This window comes from Callorhinus ursinus, unplaced genomic scaffold (assembly GCF_003265705.2).
Source record: "Callorhinus ursinus isolate GAN/ISIS: 27379988/994484 unplaced genomic scaffold, GSC_fseal_2.0 scaffold5, whole genome shotgun sequence".
Taxonomy (NCBI): domain Eukaryota; kingdom Metazoa; phylum Chordata; class Mammalia; order Carnivora; family Otariidae; genus Callorhinus; species Callorhinus ursinus.
In genome coordinates, this window is record NW_027397067.1 from 80635620 (window position 1) to 80646771 (window position 11152).

The following is an 11152-nucleotide window of genomic DNA, read 5'->3' on the forward strand; positions in this document are numbered from 1 at the left end:
GTGACCCACAGCCAATAGGTCACTTAGTAAGTGAGACTCGGATCCCATGAGTCAGGCTGCGGGCAGTGGGGGCCTCACCCAGGCTGGGAAAGATGGAGGAATACCTGTTCCCCCAGATCCAGGCCCACTCCATCCCCCTTGTGATGCCAACATTACTTTGTTCCTTTTCTTCTCAGGCTGATGAGAGATGTTTGACAATATTATTAAGTATTTGAGGTTTTTAAAAAAATGAATCATAAATTATTAGAACTAAAAAAATTCCTTTGGAATCACTCCCTGCTTTTTATTTTCATTTTATTTATTTATTATTTATTTATTTATTTGAGCAAGAACAAGAGTGAGAGAGCACAAGCAGGGGGAGCAGCAGAGGGAGAAGCAAGCTCACCACTGAGCAGGGCTTCCGATATGGGGCTCCATCCCAGGACCCTGAGATCATGACCTGAGCCCAAGGCAGACGCGTCACAGACTGAGCCACCCAGGCGTCCCACTTGCTTGGTTTCATAGATGCGTATGCTGGGGTCCAGAGAGGGGTAGGGATGTGCTCAAGGTTGGCGGCGGGCAGGCAGAGCTGGGACTGGGACCGGGCACGAAACCCAGCCTCCTGGGCCCAGCCTGTGGCTGGGGGAGGCCCACGGTCCCCCGGGATCAGGCCTGCGTGGAGCTGGCCAGGTCGCGGCCCTGCCTCATCTCTGCGCTCCCAGGCTCCATCCATTCCAGCGGTGCCCACCCCGCCAGGTTTCCTGCTGAATATTGCTCAACCTCTCACTGGACAGGGCCAGGAAGGTTAACCGGGCAGAGTTATTAACCAGGAATGGATCTTGCTACCCCCTTCCTCGCCAGCCTTTTCTGCTGACCACGCCCGGCCAACTCCGCCGTCCAGGGCGCAGGAGAGCTTCCAGGAGGCAGCGAGAGCCGGGGTCGCTCCCGGCCTGGGTCCTCCTCCGTTCCCCGGGAAGGGGGCTGCCGGCGGGCCGTGGCCAATGGGAGGGGCTGCGCGCGCAGAACCGCGCATGCGCCAGGACCAGCGGCCTGTTAGGAAATGACGACCTGGAGCGGGGCTCAGTGGGCTACCCCGCCCCCGATGGGCCCCGCCCCGGGGAGGCCCCGCCCTGCCCCGTTAAGACTAGTTCAGGCGCAGCCGGCCCCGCCCCCAGGAAGGCCCCGCCCCGTCAGACCCCGCCGTGCCGCCGGCGGCCCCGCCCCCACAGGGGCCCCGCCCCGCGGACGGCTCTCGGCGCGGACCCGGGGCTGGCTGTGCGGCGCCCGGGTGCTGTACCGGGCGGCGCTCCGCTGGGCGCGGGGCGCGGGGCGCGGGGCTGGGGTCGGGGTCGGCGGCCCGAGGCGCCCGAGCAGGGTGCGCGCAGCGGTCCGCGGCCGCAGAGCAACGATGGCGGAGGCCGCGCCGCAGCACCTGGCGCTGCCCTCAGGGCTGCTGGAGCTGTGCGCGTTACTGGGGCCCTCCCGGGACAGCCTCCGCGGCCCCGACCAGGTAAGGGAGCAGGTAAGGGCCGACGGGGAAACTGAGGCGGGACGCGGCCGGGCGACGGCTAGGGTCGGGGCGCGGGTCTGGCCCCGGCGTCCCGGGCGTCCGCGGGGTGGGGGCGGTGCGCGGGGCTCCGGCCAAGCCCCCCCCCCCGCCTCCCCCGCAGCCCGTTGGGTGCGGGGACCGTGGCTGTCCTCCCGGCCGCGGGGGAGTCGCGAGGGGGTGCGGACCGGGGAGCGCTCGCGGGAGAGGAGCGCGCGCTCTGAGGACGCCCCTCCAGGTGCTCCGCCTCCCGCCCCGCGGCCTTCGGGAGGCACACCTGGGCAGGGTGAAGGCGGCGGCGGGGGGCTGGGGGGAGGTGCAGCCGGGGCGCCTGGGGGACGTCCGCGAGGAAGGGATTTCATTCATTATCCTGGACTTACTGTCTCCTCGGGGGTGGATGCTGTTCCAGGCACAGCATCGTGAGGTTTGGGGTTTTAGATGTAAGGTCCACTTCTAAATGTTCTGCATTTAGTCGTTTTGCGATGAAACCTTGCTGTTTTTCTCACTTGCAGAAAAGGCTGCCCCCCCCCGCCCCTTCTCCCCTTCTCTGTGTCCTAGCGGTCAGAGTGACAAACCCTTTTCCCGGAAAGCAGCAGTTCTGAACATTCTCATTCTCTGTGTTTCTTTCCTGTGCCCTCACTTTTTCTTAGTTGTGCAACCCAGGCCTTCTTTTGAATCGGTTTGGGGCCCTTTTTCTCTGGCTCCAGGATGTCCGTATGAGTCTGTTTGTGGCATTTTTCTCTGGTTAGTGGTGATGCCCAGAGTACTCTGAGATTCTTCCGCCCAGTTGTCTGGGGAAGTCTTCATCCCATTCTGGAGGACAGCAGTGAGAGGCACAGGAAGGCACCTGAGTATTTAGGACTGCAGAGTTGAAGGGTTGAGGTCATCAGATACTGCTAGATACTGCTAAAATTAACTGGACAAATGTCTCTTAATGTCTTGGTAGTCTCCTTAACTTTTTTTTTTCAAGATTTTATTTATTTGAGAGAGGGAGAGAGAGAGAGTGTGTGTGCAGAAGGGGGGAGGGACAGAGGGAGAAGCAGAAGCAGACTCCCCGCTGAGCAGGGAGCCCCACAAGGGGCTCGGTCCCAGGACCCCAGGATCATGACCTGGACCCTGGGATCATGACCTGGGCAGAATGCAGATGCTTAACCGACTGAGCCACCCAGGCGCCCTGTCTCCTTGACTTTAATACAGAGCCGACTTGGATGGTTTCTGCATTTCCCCTCCTCCTTTCTTAAACTCCCCAAACCCCACTGAGGTCTGCATCCCCTTTTGGCCTCTGTCTCCTCTGACCTTCATCGATTGAGTTATCTCTCTGCCTCTAATTTGCCAAATGGCATTTCCTCCTTTTTCTTCTCATAGGAAATGACCTGGTTTCAGTTACTTCTTGGGTGATTTCAACACGTGTTGGTTGCCCCAGGGTGAGACGTGTCTTGAGAGTAGGGTGAATCAGCTGCAATGTGCACAGGGGTGCTTTCCTGACCCAAAAAGGCCGCGGCTTTCCCGGGCTAGCGGCAGTTTGCTACTCTGCATTTTAACTATTATCCTCTTTATCCTACACCCTGATTCTGTTAGGGGTTCAGCAGAAGGTAGAGAGCAAATATTTGGAGTAGGAAAAAGGCAACCTTACAGGATGGATCCAACTTCCTGGAGTGAGCCTCCTTTAAGGCCGATGTTTACGTTACAGTTAACCAAACATATGACTTCATTTGGCTACTTTTACTGTATAGCAGTTCTATTTCCAACGTCTGAGGCTTTTTTAAAATTGAAAAATTTTGTGATTGAAAATCACCATTTCTCTGTCGTTAAGGCATTTCTGCTTGGTGACGGATGAAAACAAGCCGGGAAGTATGAGAAACATCCAATTTAATGTTAGGGTAGTAAGGAGCCCTAACTTTCCATTTCATTTCTTAGATGGGGTGGTGTTTGTTTTGTGAGGGTAGTGACAAAGACTTGGAGAATACAGGTCCATCCCCATGTGAGTTTCTGTGCTTGGTTACATTTCCCTCCACTGCGAGGTTGCCGTGGAGACTAGGCGTGGGGTATGGAAGGATCCACCACTAACCCTCCCAATGGACTGAGAGCAGTGTCCATAGAGTAGGTCACTAGCACAATTCTTGCCTGTGAAGGCAACACTGTAACGGAGCAGCACTGTCCACCAGGACTTTCTGAATGTTGACACCAGTGTTCTTCATCTGAGCCATCCAGTAGGCAGCCACTAGCCACATGTGGCTACCAGGTGCTTAAAGTGTGGCTAGTGCCACTGAGGAACTGGATTTTAAATTTAATTTTAATTAATTTCAATTTAAATAGCCAGATGGCTCTTAATGGTGTTGGACAGCACAGTTCTAGAGCATTAAAGAAATCTATTGTTTTCTGTTTTATTTCACAAATGTTGGCCCATCCTATATGAAGATCAGTGCTCCTCTGTAATCTAACAGAAATCTGTGACACTGTGAGTTAGGGTGTTGTGTGTCTTATTAGCTCTGGGTTTTGGAACTGAAATGGTCGTTACCCGGTAGGGGTTAGTAAATCGGTGTCTGCGAGAGAAGAGCAGGAAGGACTGTCACCAGCGGACCTTGTCTTGCCCATAGGGGAGGAGGGACAGCTGCAGTGCTCTGGGATCCAGGACGGTGCTTTCAGGAACTTATTCTGAATAAGTCGGTCATGTGCAAATATGTATGGCAGTCACTGTTCACTGCTGCCTTTGCTCAGGTTGTGCGTGTGACGAAGAACTGAGAGCACACCAGCCGTCCCTCGGTAGGGGATGGGGCAGATACGTTACTGAGTCGTCCCCGGGTGGCCGCATACAGCTGTGACAGGGAAGTCAGCCACACTGTGTGCTTAAGTGGGGAAAAAAGCTTAGTGGAACCGTTAAAAGGGGATGATTGTATGTAGAGAGAAAAATCACATTGATATACACCTAAGAAATAGGAAGACTATATCCCACGCTGTGCACAGGGTATTACCCACCATTTCATGGAATTAGGGGGAGGACCTTTCCTTTCTCTTCTTATTTCTTTTATTCTTCCTATATTGTTGTTAGCTTTAAAACATGAGAGCGTATTACTTATCCAACCAGGAAAGACGGCAAGGATATACGTTCAGAGGAAAAACAGATGTGTGCTGAACTGCCAAATGCCAGGTCGGCTGGATTTTGGCCATTTCACTTTAAGTGACTAGGTAAATAGAGGGAGTGAGAGGTAGTTTATTGGTGTTAGCATGATGATCGTGTTCCATACAGACCGAGTGTGCTCTCAGTGATCACGGAGTGCCAGGATATGAATGGATGAGCAGCATCCACTGAGAACCATCTTCTGTGCTGAATGTGGGGGCACAGAGAGAAACCATACAATCCCTGCATCACCCCACCAACAACTCTGAAGGTGATACAGTACCACTGTGGAGGGCATCAGTGCTCTAGGGGCACTGAGCCAGGGCAGGTGGAGGTGGAAAGAGGTGCTCTAGGAGGTGAGGAGCCAGGGCCTTAATGACCTGGAAGGGGCACCTTGCCCTGGCTGTGGGTGAGGAAAGTCTCCCTCCAGTGGGGGTGAAGGGGAGGGGGGTCCCTGGTGAAGAGGTGGAGTGGGGAGGGGGGGGCTGGGCATGTGTCAGGCCCCTGGAGTGGGGCCTGAGTGGAGAGCAGGGAAAAGCGTTGGAACGTGCGCGCTTGTGTCTGGAGACTGAGGTTCAGTGGTGCACGGTTTTGGGGGCGCCCTGGCTTTGGAAGCAGGCTGGCCTGCTGCTCAGGCCTACAGTCCAGGTCGTCATCCTGCCCTGTGACGCAGGCACACGTGTGACACATACACGGAATACGTAGTAGTAACGATCACATGGAGACAGACTCGGTTTCCATTCTGGTGGAGGGACAGAGGTGGTCTGTGAGGCTGGTTTGAGCCCATCGAAGGGTCTGCAGGGGTAAAAAGCTAGCACCAGGTGGCAGGCGCTGCTGCCCGTTGGGGCAGGTGATGAGGTCACATGGGTTTTGTTTTGTTTTTTTTAAGATTTTTATTTATTTGAGAGCGAGAGTATGTGCAGAAGCAGGGAGGGGAGAGGGGCGGAGCGGGAGTGGGAGAAGCAGACTCCCCGCTGAGCAAGGAGCCTGACGCGGGGCTCGATCCCAGGACCCTGAGATCATGACCTGAGCCAAAGGCAGACACTTAACCGACTGAGCCACCCAGCAGCCCCCTTTGTGAGAGTTGACAGAGGTGCAGGCGGGGCGCCCCGGGCCAGGTGGGAGGAGGTGATGTCATTCTCATGGCAGAAACCTTGAAGGATTACTTTGCCGCAAATCTGTACCTCCTCTAAGCCACAGGTGGCTATTTGGAAATGCGCAGTTGGGGTGGCACTGGGGCTGCTCTTAGAGAACTTCCTGAGGCCAGGGGCCCTCCAGTGTGGGTTTGCAGATGGGAGTGAGGAGCAGGGGCCGGAGGGCCAGCTCTGAGACCCGAGGGTCACTGTCTTTATCACAGGGGAGCGTATGGGTAGAAGCTTGGGTTTTAGGGGCATCAGCCAGAGCTTAATTTTTGAAGCTATAATTTCAGGGACCTGCCAGGTATGTTGGGAGGCAGTTGGGTAAAGTCTGGGACTGGAAAGAGGTCTGAGCTGGCCGTGGGATTCTGGGCACCATCCCCAAGTGAGGACACCACGTGAGTGTGGAGATGGCCGGCCAGGCTGGGCGCTTGAGGCGGGGCAAGGAGTCAGCGCGGGGGCGGGATCACAGCCTGGAAGGAGCTGCCTGCCGGGGCCCTAGCCAGGAGTGTCAGGGCGGAGGCAAAGAGCAGAGGGGAAGTTGCAGGAAAGGGGTGGGCTCCACAGTGTGGCCACCTGTGCCCAGTCCTCATGGTTGTGATGTTTGATGTGAGCAAGGAGCGGACGCACATAGTTTCATAGTTAAATAGGTCTGAACTGCTAGATTTTGACAGGAAAGTTTTTAAAAGGTTTTATGTAACTCAAGATGTGGTTTCCTTTCTCATGCCTGATACACAGAGACTTAAAAATTATCCGATAATATGGATTTCCCATGTCTGGTCTTTGTTCCTGCTGGTATTAAACTTTCTTCCAAATATAAAGATATTGTTGCCTGAATTTAAATTATACAGCATAAAAATAAGCTTTTTGAGTTTAGAGAGTGTATTTACTGATGGCATTTCCCTGTATGAATCTGCTCAAGGGTAAGAGTTCCCCTTTGGTTCCACGATTCTTACTGAAACCGGGATGCTGGCCGTCCCTTTCCTGCCGGTGACGATTCCATTTCTTCTGGTGACAGTGATGTCCTTCCTGGCGCCCTGAGCCCCTCAGAGATCTTCAGTTGCCCCCCACCCCCCCCCCCCCCGGGCGTCCTCCCACCTTCCCACGCCCCTGCCGCCCAGCGAATCCTGCCTTTGACTTCTCTGTTTCTCCGCTAGCTTGGAGCCGACCGCCTGCTTGCTGTCATGGCCTGCTGACCTCGCCTGGGAGCTCAGGGAGCAGCCTGGCAGCAGCCTGTGCGGGTCGGGCTCTCAGCCATTGTAGCTGGACAGGACGGAGACCGGAGGCAGAGCCCGTGTTCTTTATCTTATCTGGGGGGAAGAGTGAAAAGACAAAAGGTTTTGTAAAAATCGGGTACCAAGTTAAAGTTTAAAAGCGTTCAGACCGAATGGCCCTGTTGTGTAGACCCTGGGCGACCATGTGGTTGCTGGAGGAAGGGTGCGTCTCTTCTCTCTGAGGCCGGGAGTCCTTCTCACCCCTCAGTCTGTGTCCCCAGGTCGGTGGCGACAGGATCACCGGCGTGGGGCAGGGCGTCAGCACCCCGTCTGTACCGGGCCGGACAGTATGCGGGGCCCCTCCTCCCCAGCCTGTGAGGGCATTGGGGCCTCCCGTGTGGGGGGTCAGCATTGAGCCCTTGACCTTCGACCTCGCCCCCTGGAGAGGGAAGCTCAGGGATGCGGCCTTCGCTGCTGCAGTCCTTGCAGAGCCAGATTGGAACTCACGTCTGCCCGTTGGCCGGGCTGGGAACTGTCAAGCTGTGTGCCCAGGGGCAGCCAGAGAGCCAGACCCCGCGCTGTGGGGTGACTCGCCTGAATGCACGGCCCGACGGGGCCCTAAAGGGAACTTCTGTGAGGTCCTTCCTGTCCTGGGCCACTGGTGGGTGAGGCCACACACACGCAGGTGCAGAACTGGTGCTCGGTGGTGGGTCAAAGGGGAACAAAGCGACAGCGGGTGCTTGGGTGGCAGGCGCACAACAGAGCAAGGGTCGGTGCTGTTGGCTTACTCGTATTTCTGCCTACTTCAGATGTCCCTGAAGAACGGGGTCCGCCTCCCCTCTGCTCTCGATCCGGAGGTCCTGTCCATTTTTGTGCCTCCCTTCGTCACTAAGGAGGACAGTCAGATGGCTGGTGCCCCCTGTGTGACTCCGAGCAAGACGAGAAGACGCTCCTTCAGAAAGAAGAGGGATAAGCCCAAAACAGAGCCCTGGAAGGGCCTCCCTCCTGAAGACGTTAGTGTCCCCAACGGCGTGGACCTGCTTGCCCTGCCTCAGCTCTGCTTCCCAGGTACCCCCTGCCCTGCTTTCCTGCTGCACCCACGGTGCTTTCCAGAAACCACGTTGAGAAAGGGTGACAGATGGGGGCTGGTGACCCCTGGCAGCCTCAAGGTCGAACCGTGGAACTCAGTTCTCTTAAGCTTGGGGGTTTGGGAGCTGAAGGATGTGTGGCCCACGATGTCGTGCAGCTCCCATGTTTTGGAGAACGAGTCCCAGACGAGGGGCTGTGGGGATTGCCAGCAGGTTGGTAGATGTGCTTTCCAAGGATTTTCACCTTCGATTGACAGGCCGTTCTTCCAGAGGTCTGGTAGGTGGGTCAAGAAGAGTCCATTTAGCTTGCGGCATCTGGCCCCCCCACCGCCCCCAAGTGTGCTTCCATCCGGGCCACCCAGCCCCTGTTTTCTGTGCCCCCCCGGAGCCCACAGCCTGGGCTCACATGCTTTCCCCACCTGGTCCATTCCTGGCAGCGGGCGGCCCTCATGTTTTCCACTAGTCTTTGAGAAACACTGAGTGGCTGTTGAAGAAAACTCAGACTAGGGACTTGCCTTCCCTCATGCCCTGAATGGAAGGTTCCATCAGAAATGGGTGCTGTCTCCTGGTCTCAGGGATTATAACCCAGGGACAGCTGGGACACCCTCGGGCCTGCTGGGCTCAGAAATGGGCACCTCCTCCAGGCGCCTCCCGAAGGGTTCATCTGTGGTTGTCCTCAGGTTCCTTTGCTAAATTCTGCAGAGCACAGAGGGCGGCTGAGGAATGGGCACCGCAGAGGGACGAAGGGGCCACAGCTGGCTAGCAGCCTGACCCCCCAGGTGCCACAGCTGGCCAGGCGAGGAAAGGTTCTGTAGGCCGTGAAGTGGGCTTGTGGACAGCCCAGGCTTGGAGGCGGATGCCGCGGGGCCGTGATGATATTTCCTCTTTCTCCGTCCGCAGGGGGCGTGTACGTGGCCTCGGAACCGAGGGAGGACTGTGTCCACTTCCTGGTGCTGACTGATGTCTGTGGGAACAGAACATACGGCGTGGTTGCCCAGTACTACCGACCCCTACACGTACGTGACTGCCGTGAATTCCCTCTGAAATCGGGCTGTAGTGTTTTTCATTTTTGCCAAAACACATATCACAAACCACCATTGTAATCACTTCAGCGTGTACGGGTCAGTGGCGCTAAGTACACTCCCGGTGGTGGGCAGCCCCCCCACTGCGTCTGGTTCCAAAAGATGTCCGTCACCCCGAAAGTCCCTCCCCCCGCCCCCGGCCCCCATTCTCCCTCACGGATTTGCCTGCTCCGGACTCCTGGTGTCGGTGGACTCGGGCTGCACGTGGCCTCTGTGTCTGCCTTCTTCCACTCAGTGGATGGGTTCAGAGTTCTTCCATGTTGGGGCAGCAAAGCCTCTGTTCTTGTGGCCGAGTCCCACTGCCCCGTGGGTGTGAGCCGAAGCTTGTTGCTCATGCGTCCACGGAGGGGCACTCAGGTTCTTTTGTGCAGGGTGATGGCTTTGGGCCTCCCGAGCATGCCTTGGTCCTCCCCTGCCCGGCAGGGCCACCTGTACAAGCCTCTTGGGAGCTCTCAGGGGTCGCCACACACCTGAGGAGGCAGGGTGACCCGCTGCCTGTGTCCAGAGGGTTTCCAGAAGCAGCAGGGGCCCCGGTGCTTCATCCGGGGAAGTCCAGGAGTCCGACACCGAGGGGGAGGTGGCTGCCTGGATTTTCCTCCCCACTCTGCCGTCAGAGGCTGGGCCAGCTGCAGTGGGAGAATTATCCCCAAGTGTCGGGGGACATAAGGTGCAGCTTGACGGGCTCTGTCCCTTCACGCCTGTGGTGTGGCACGGACATGCCTGATGTGCGTCAGAAACACATGGGAGCCCAGCATTCTGCTGAAGTCTGAGTGTGCAACCTCAGTGTCTGGACTAGGCATCCCCCTGGCAGGCGGCAGGCGGCGGGTGGCGCGGGGAGGCCACCACTCACGGCCGTGCATGTGGGCTGTTGCGCCCGTGGCACTGATGGCCTGCTCGCCTGCCCGGGGTAGGTAGGGTAAGGCAACGAGACGAGAGGGGGGCCGAGTTCCTGCCCCTCCCTGGTAGCGCTTCCGGCAGAGACAGCACGGGAGGCTGCATCACTCAGGACGGTGCTTTGGGAGCTTGCCTGTGGAGTGAGAAGTGCATATTATTTTTATTATCATTAAATACATTTAAAAGAGGTCACAGCCCTGCGCTTTGCATGTGACTCCCCCCTACACCTGGCTGCTGGGGTGTGCGTGGTCCCTCGCCTGTCCTCTCAGTGCCTGCGTGGTTTCGGGGTGACCCAGGGCCCTACGTGCCGGCCTCCCCTCCCTCCCCGCGTGTCCATGACCACCCACGCCCCGTCCTGCGCTCCTGTCTTTCCGTGGACTGCACGTGCAGCCGCTCCCGGAGTGCAGACGGCGCTGTGGTCCTCATGTGCAAGCCGCCCACTCCAGGCACGCCCCTCCTCACAGTCATCCGTTTAGTCCCCGCCACAGCGAACGAGGCTGCGAACTCAGTGTCATCCCCGTTTTACCGATGAAGCAGGCAGTCGCACAGGGAGGCGAGGTGACTTGCCTGGGGGTCCCTGGCACATTGACTTGATGGCTGTAGGCCTTGGTTCAGTGTTGGTGGGTAGACAGACGGTGTGCCTGCTGGGCTCTCCCCCTCCCTGTCTTGCAAGACCCTCACGTTCACACCATCCCCAGGTAAAGCTGTTATCACACCCTGCCATCCCTGCTGAAACACCCTGAACAACCCTCCGCGGGGGCCAGATTGTGGGCCCCAGTGATGCGCCACCCGTCAGCTCCGCAGTGGTCTGTGCCTTCTGGAATCCCGGCGCCGGGTGCCTTCTCCAGCTGAGACCCCACCCCCACCCCAAACACACACAAATGCTCTAATGCTGCAGCTTCTTTCCTTTGTAAGCAGAGCCCATGGCCCTTCTGTGTCTTACTGTGTTCTCACTGTGCATCCCTACCCACCTGGGCGGGGATGTGTCTAACCATCTCCGCCACCTCAACACGTCACAGACAACAGGCACCTGGGGGGCCCCGTCCGTGCTGACTGGGACTCACAGTGACACGGGGGGGCCCATCCATGCTGACT

The 11152-nt window shown here is 57.3% G+C and overlaps 1 protein-coding gene across 12 annotated transcripts in view; it reads left to right on the forward strand.

Moving 5' to 3' along the window:
• The first annotated feature begins 1266 nt into the window (after positions 1-1266).
• Positions 1267-11152, forward strand: part of DENND3 (DENN domain containing 3) — a 53924-nt gene continuing 44038 nt past the window's right edge. For 2 of the 12 annotated variants that reach the window (XR_012378381.1, XM_073893275.1), the window contains exons 1-3: positions 1269-1501; positions 7803-8061; positions 8982-9097. Coding sequence is in view for 9 of the 12 variants with exons in the window: in XM_073893275.1 (XP_073749376.1) it covers positions 1388-1501; positions 7803-8061; positions 8982-9097 (489 nt within the window). In the remaining 3 variants the exon portion in view is untranslated. Of the gene's footprint in view, positions 1502-7802; positions 8062-8981; positions 9203-11152 lie in introns of those variants that run through there. The other 10 variants (XM_073893271.1, XM_073893274.1, XM_073893276.1 and 7 more) reach the window with 9 other exon arrangements.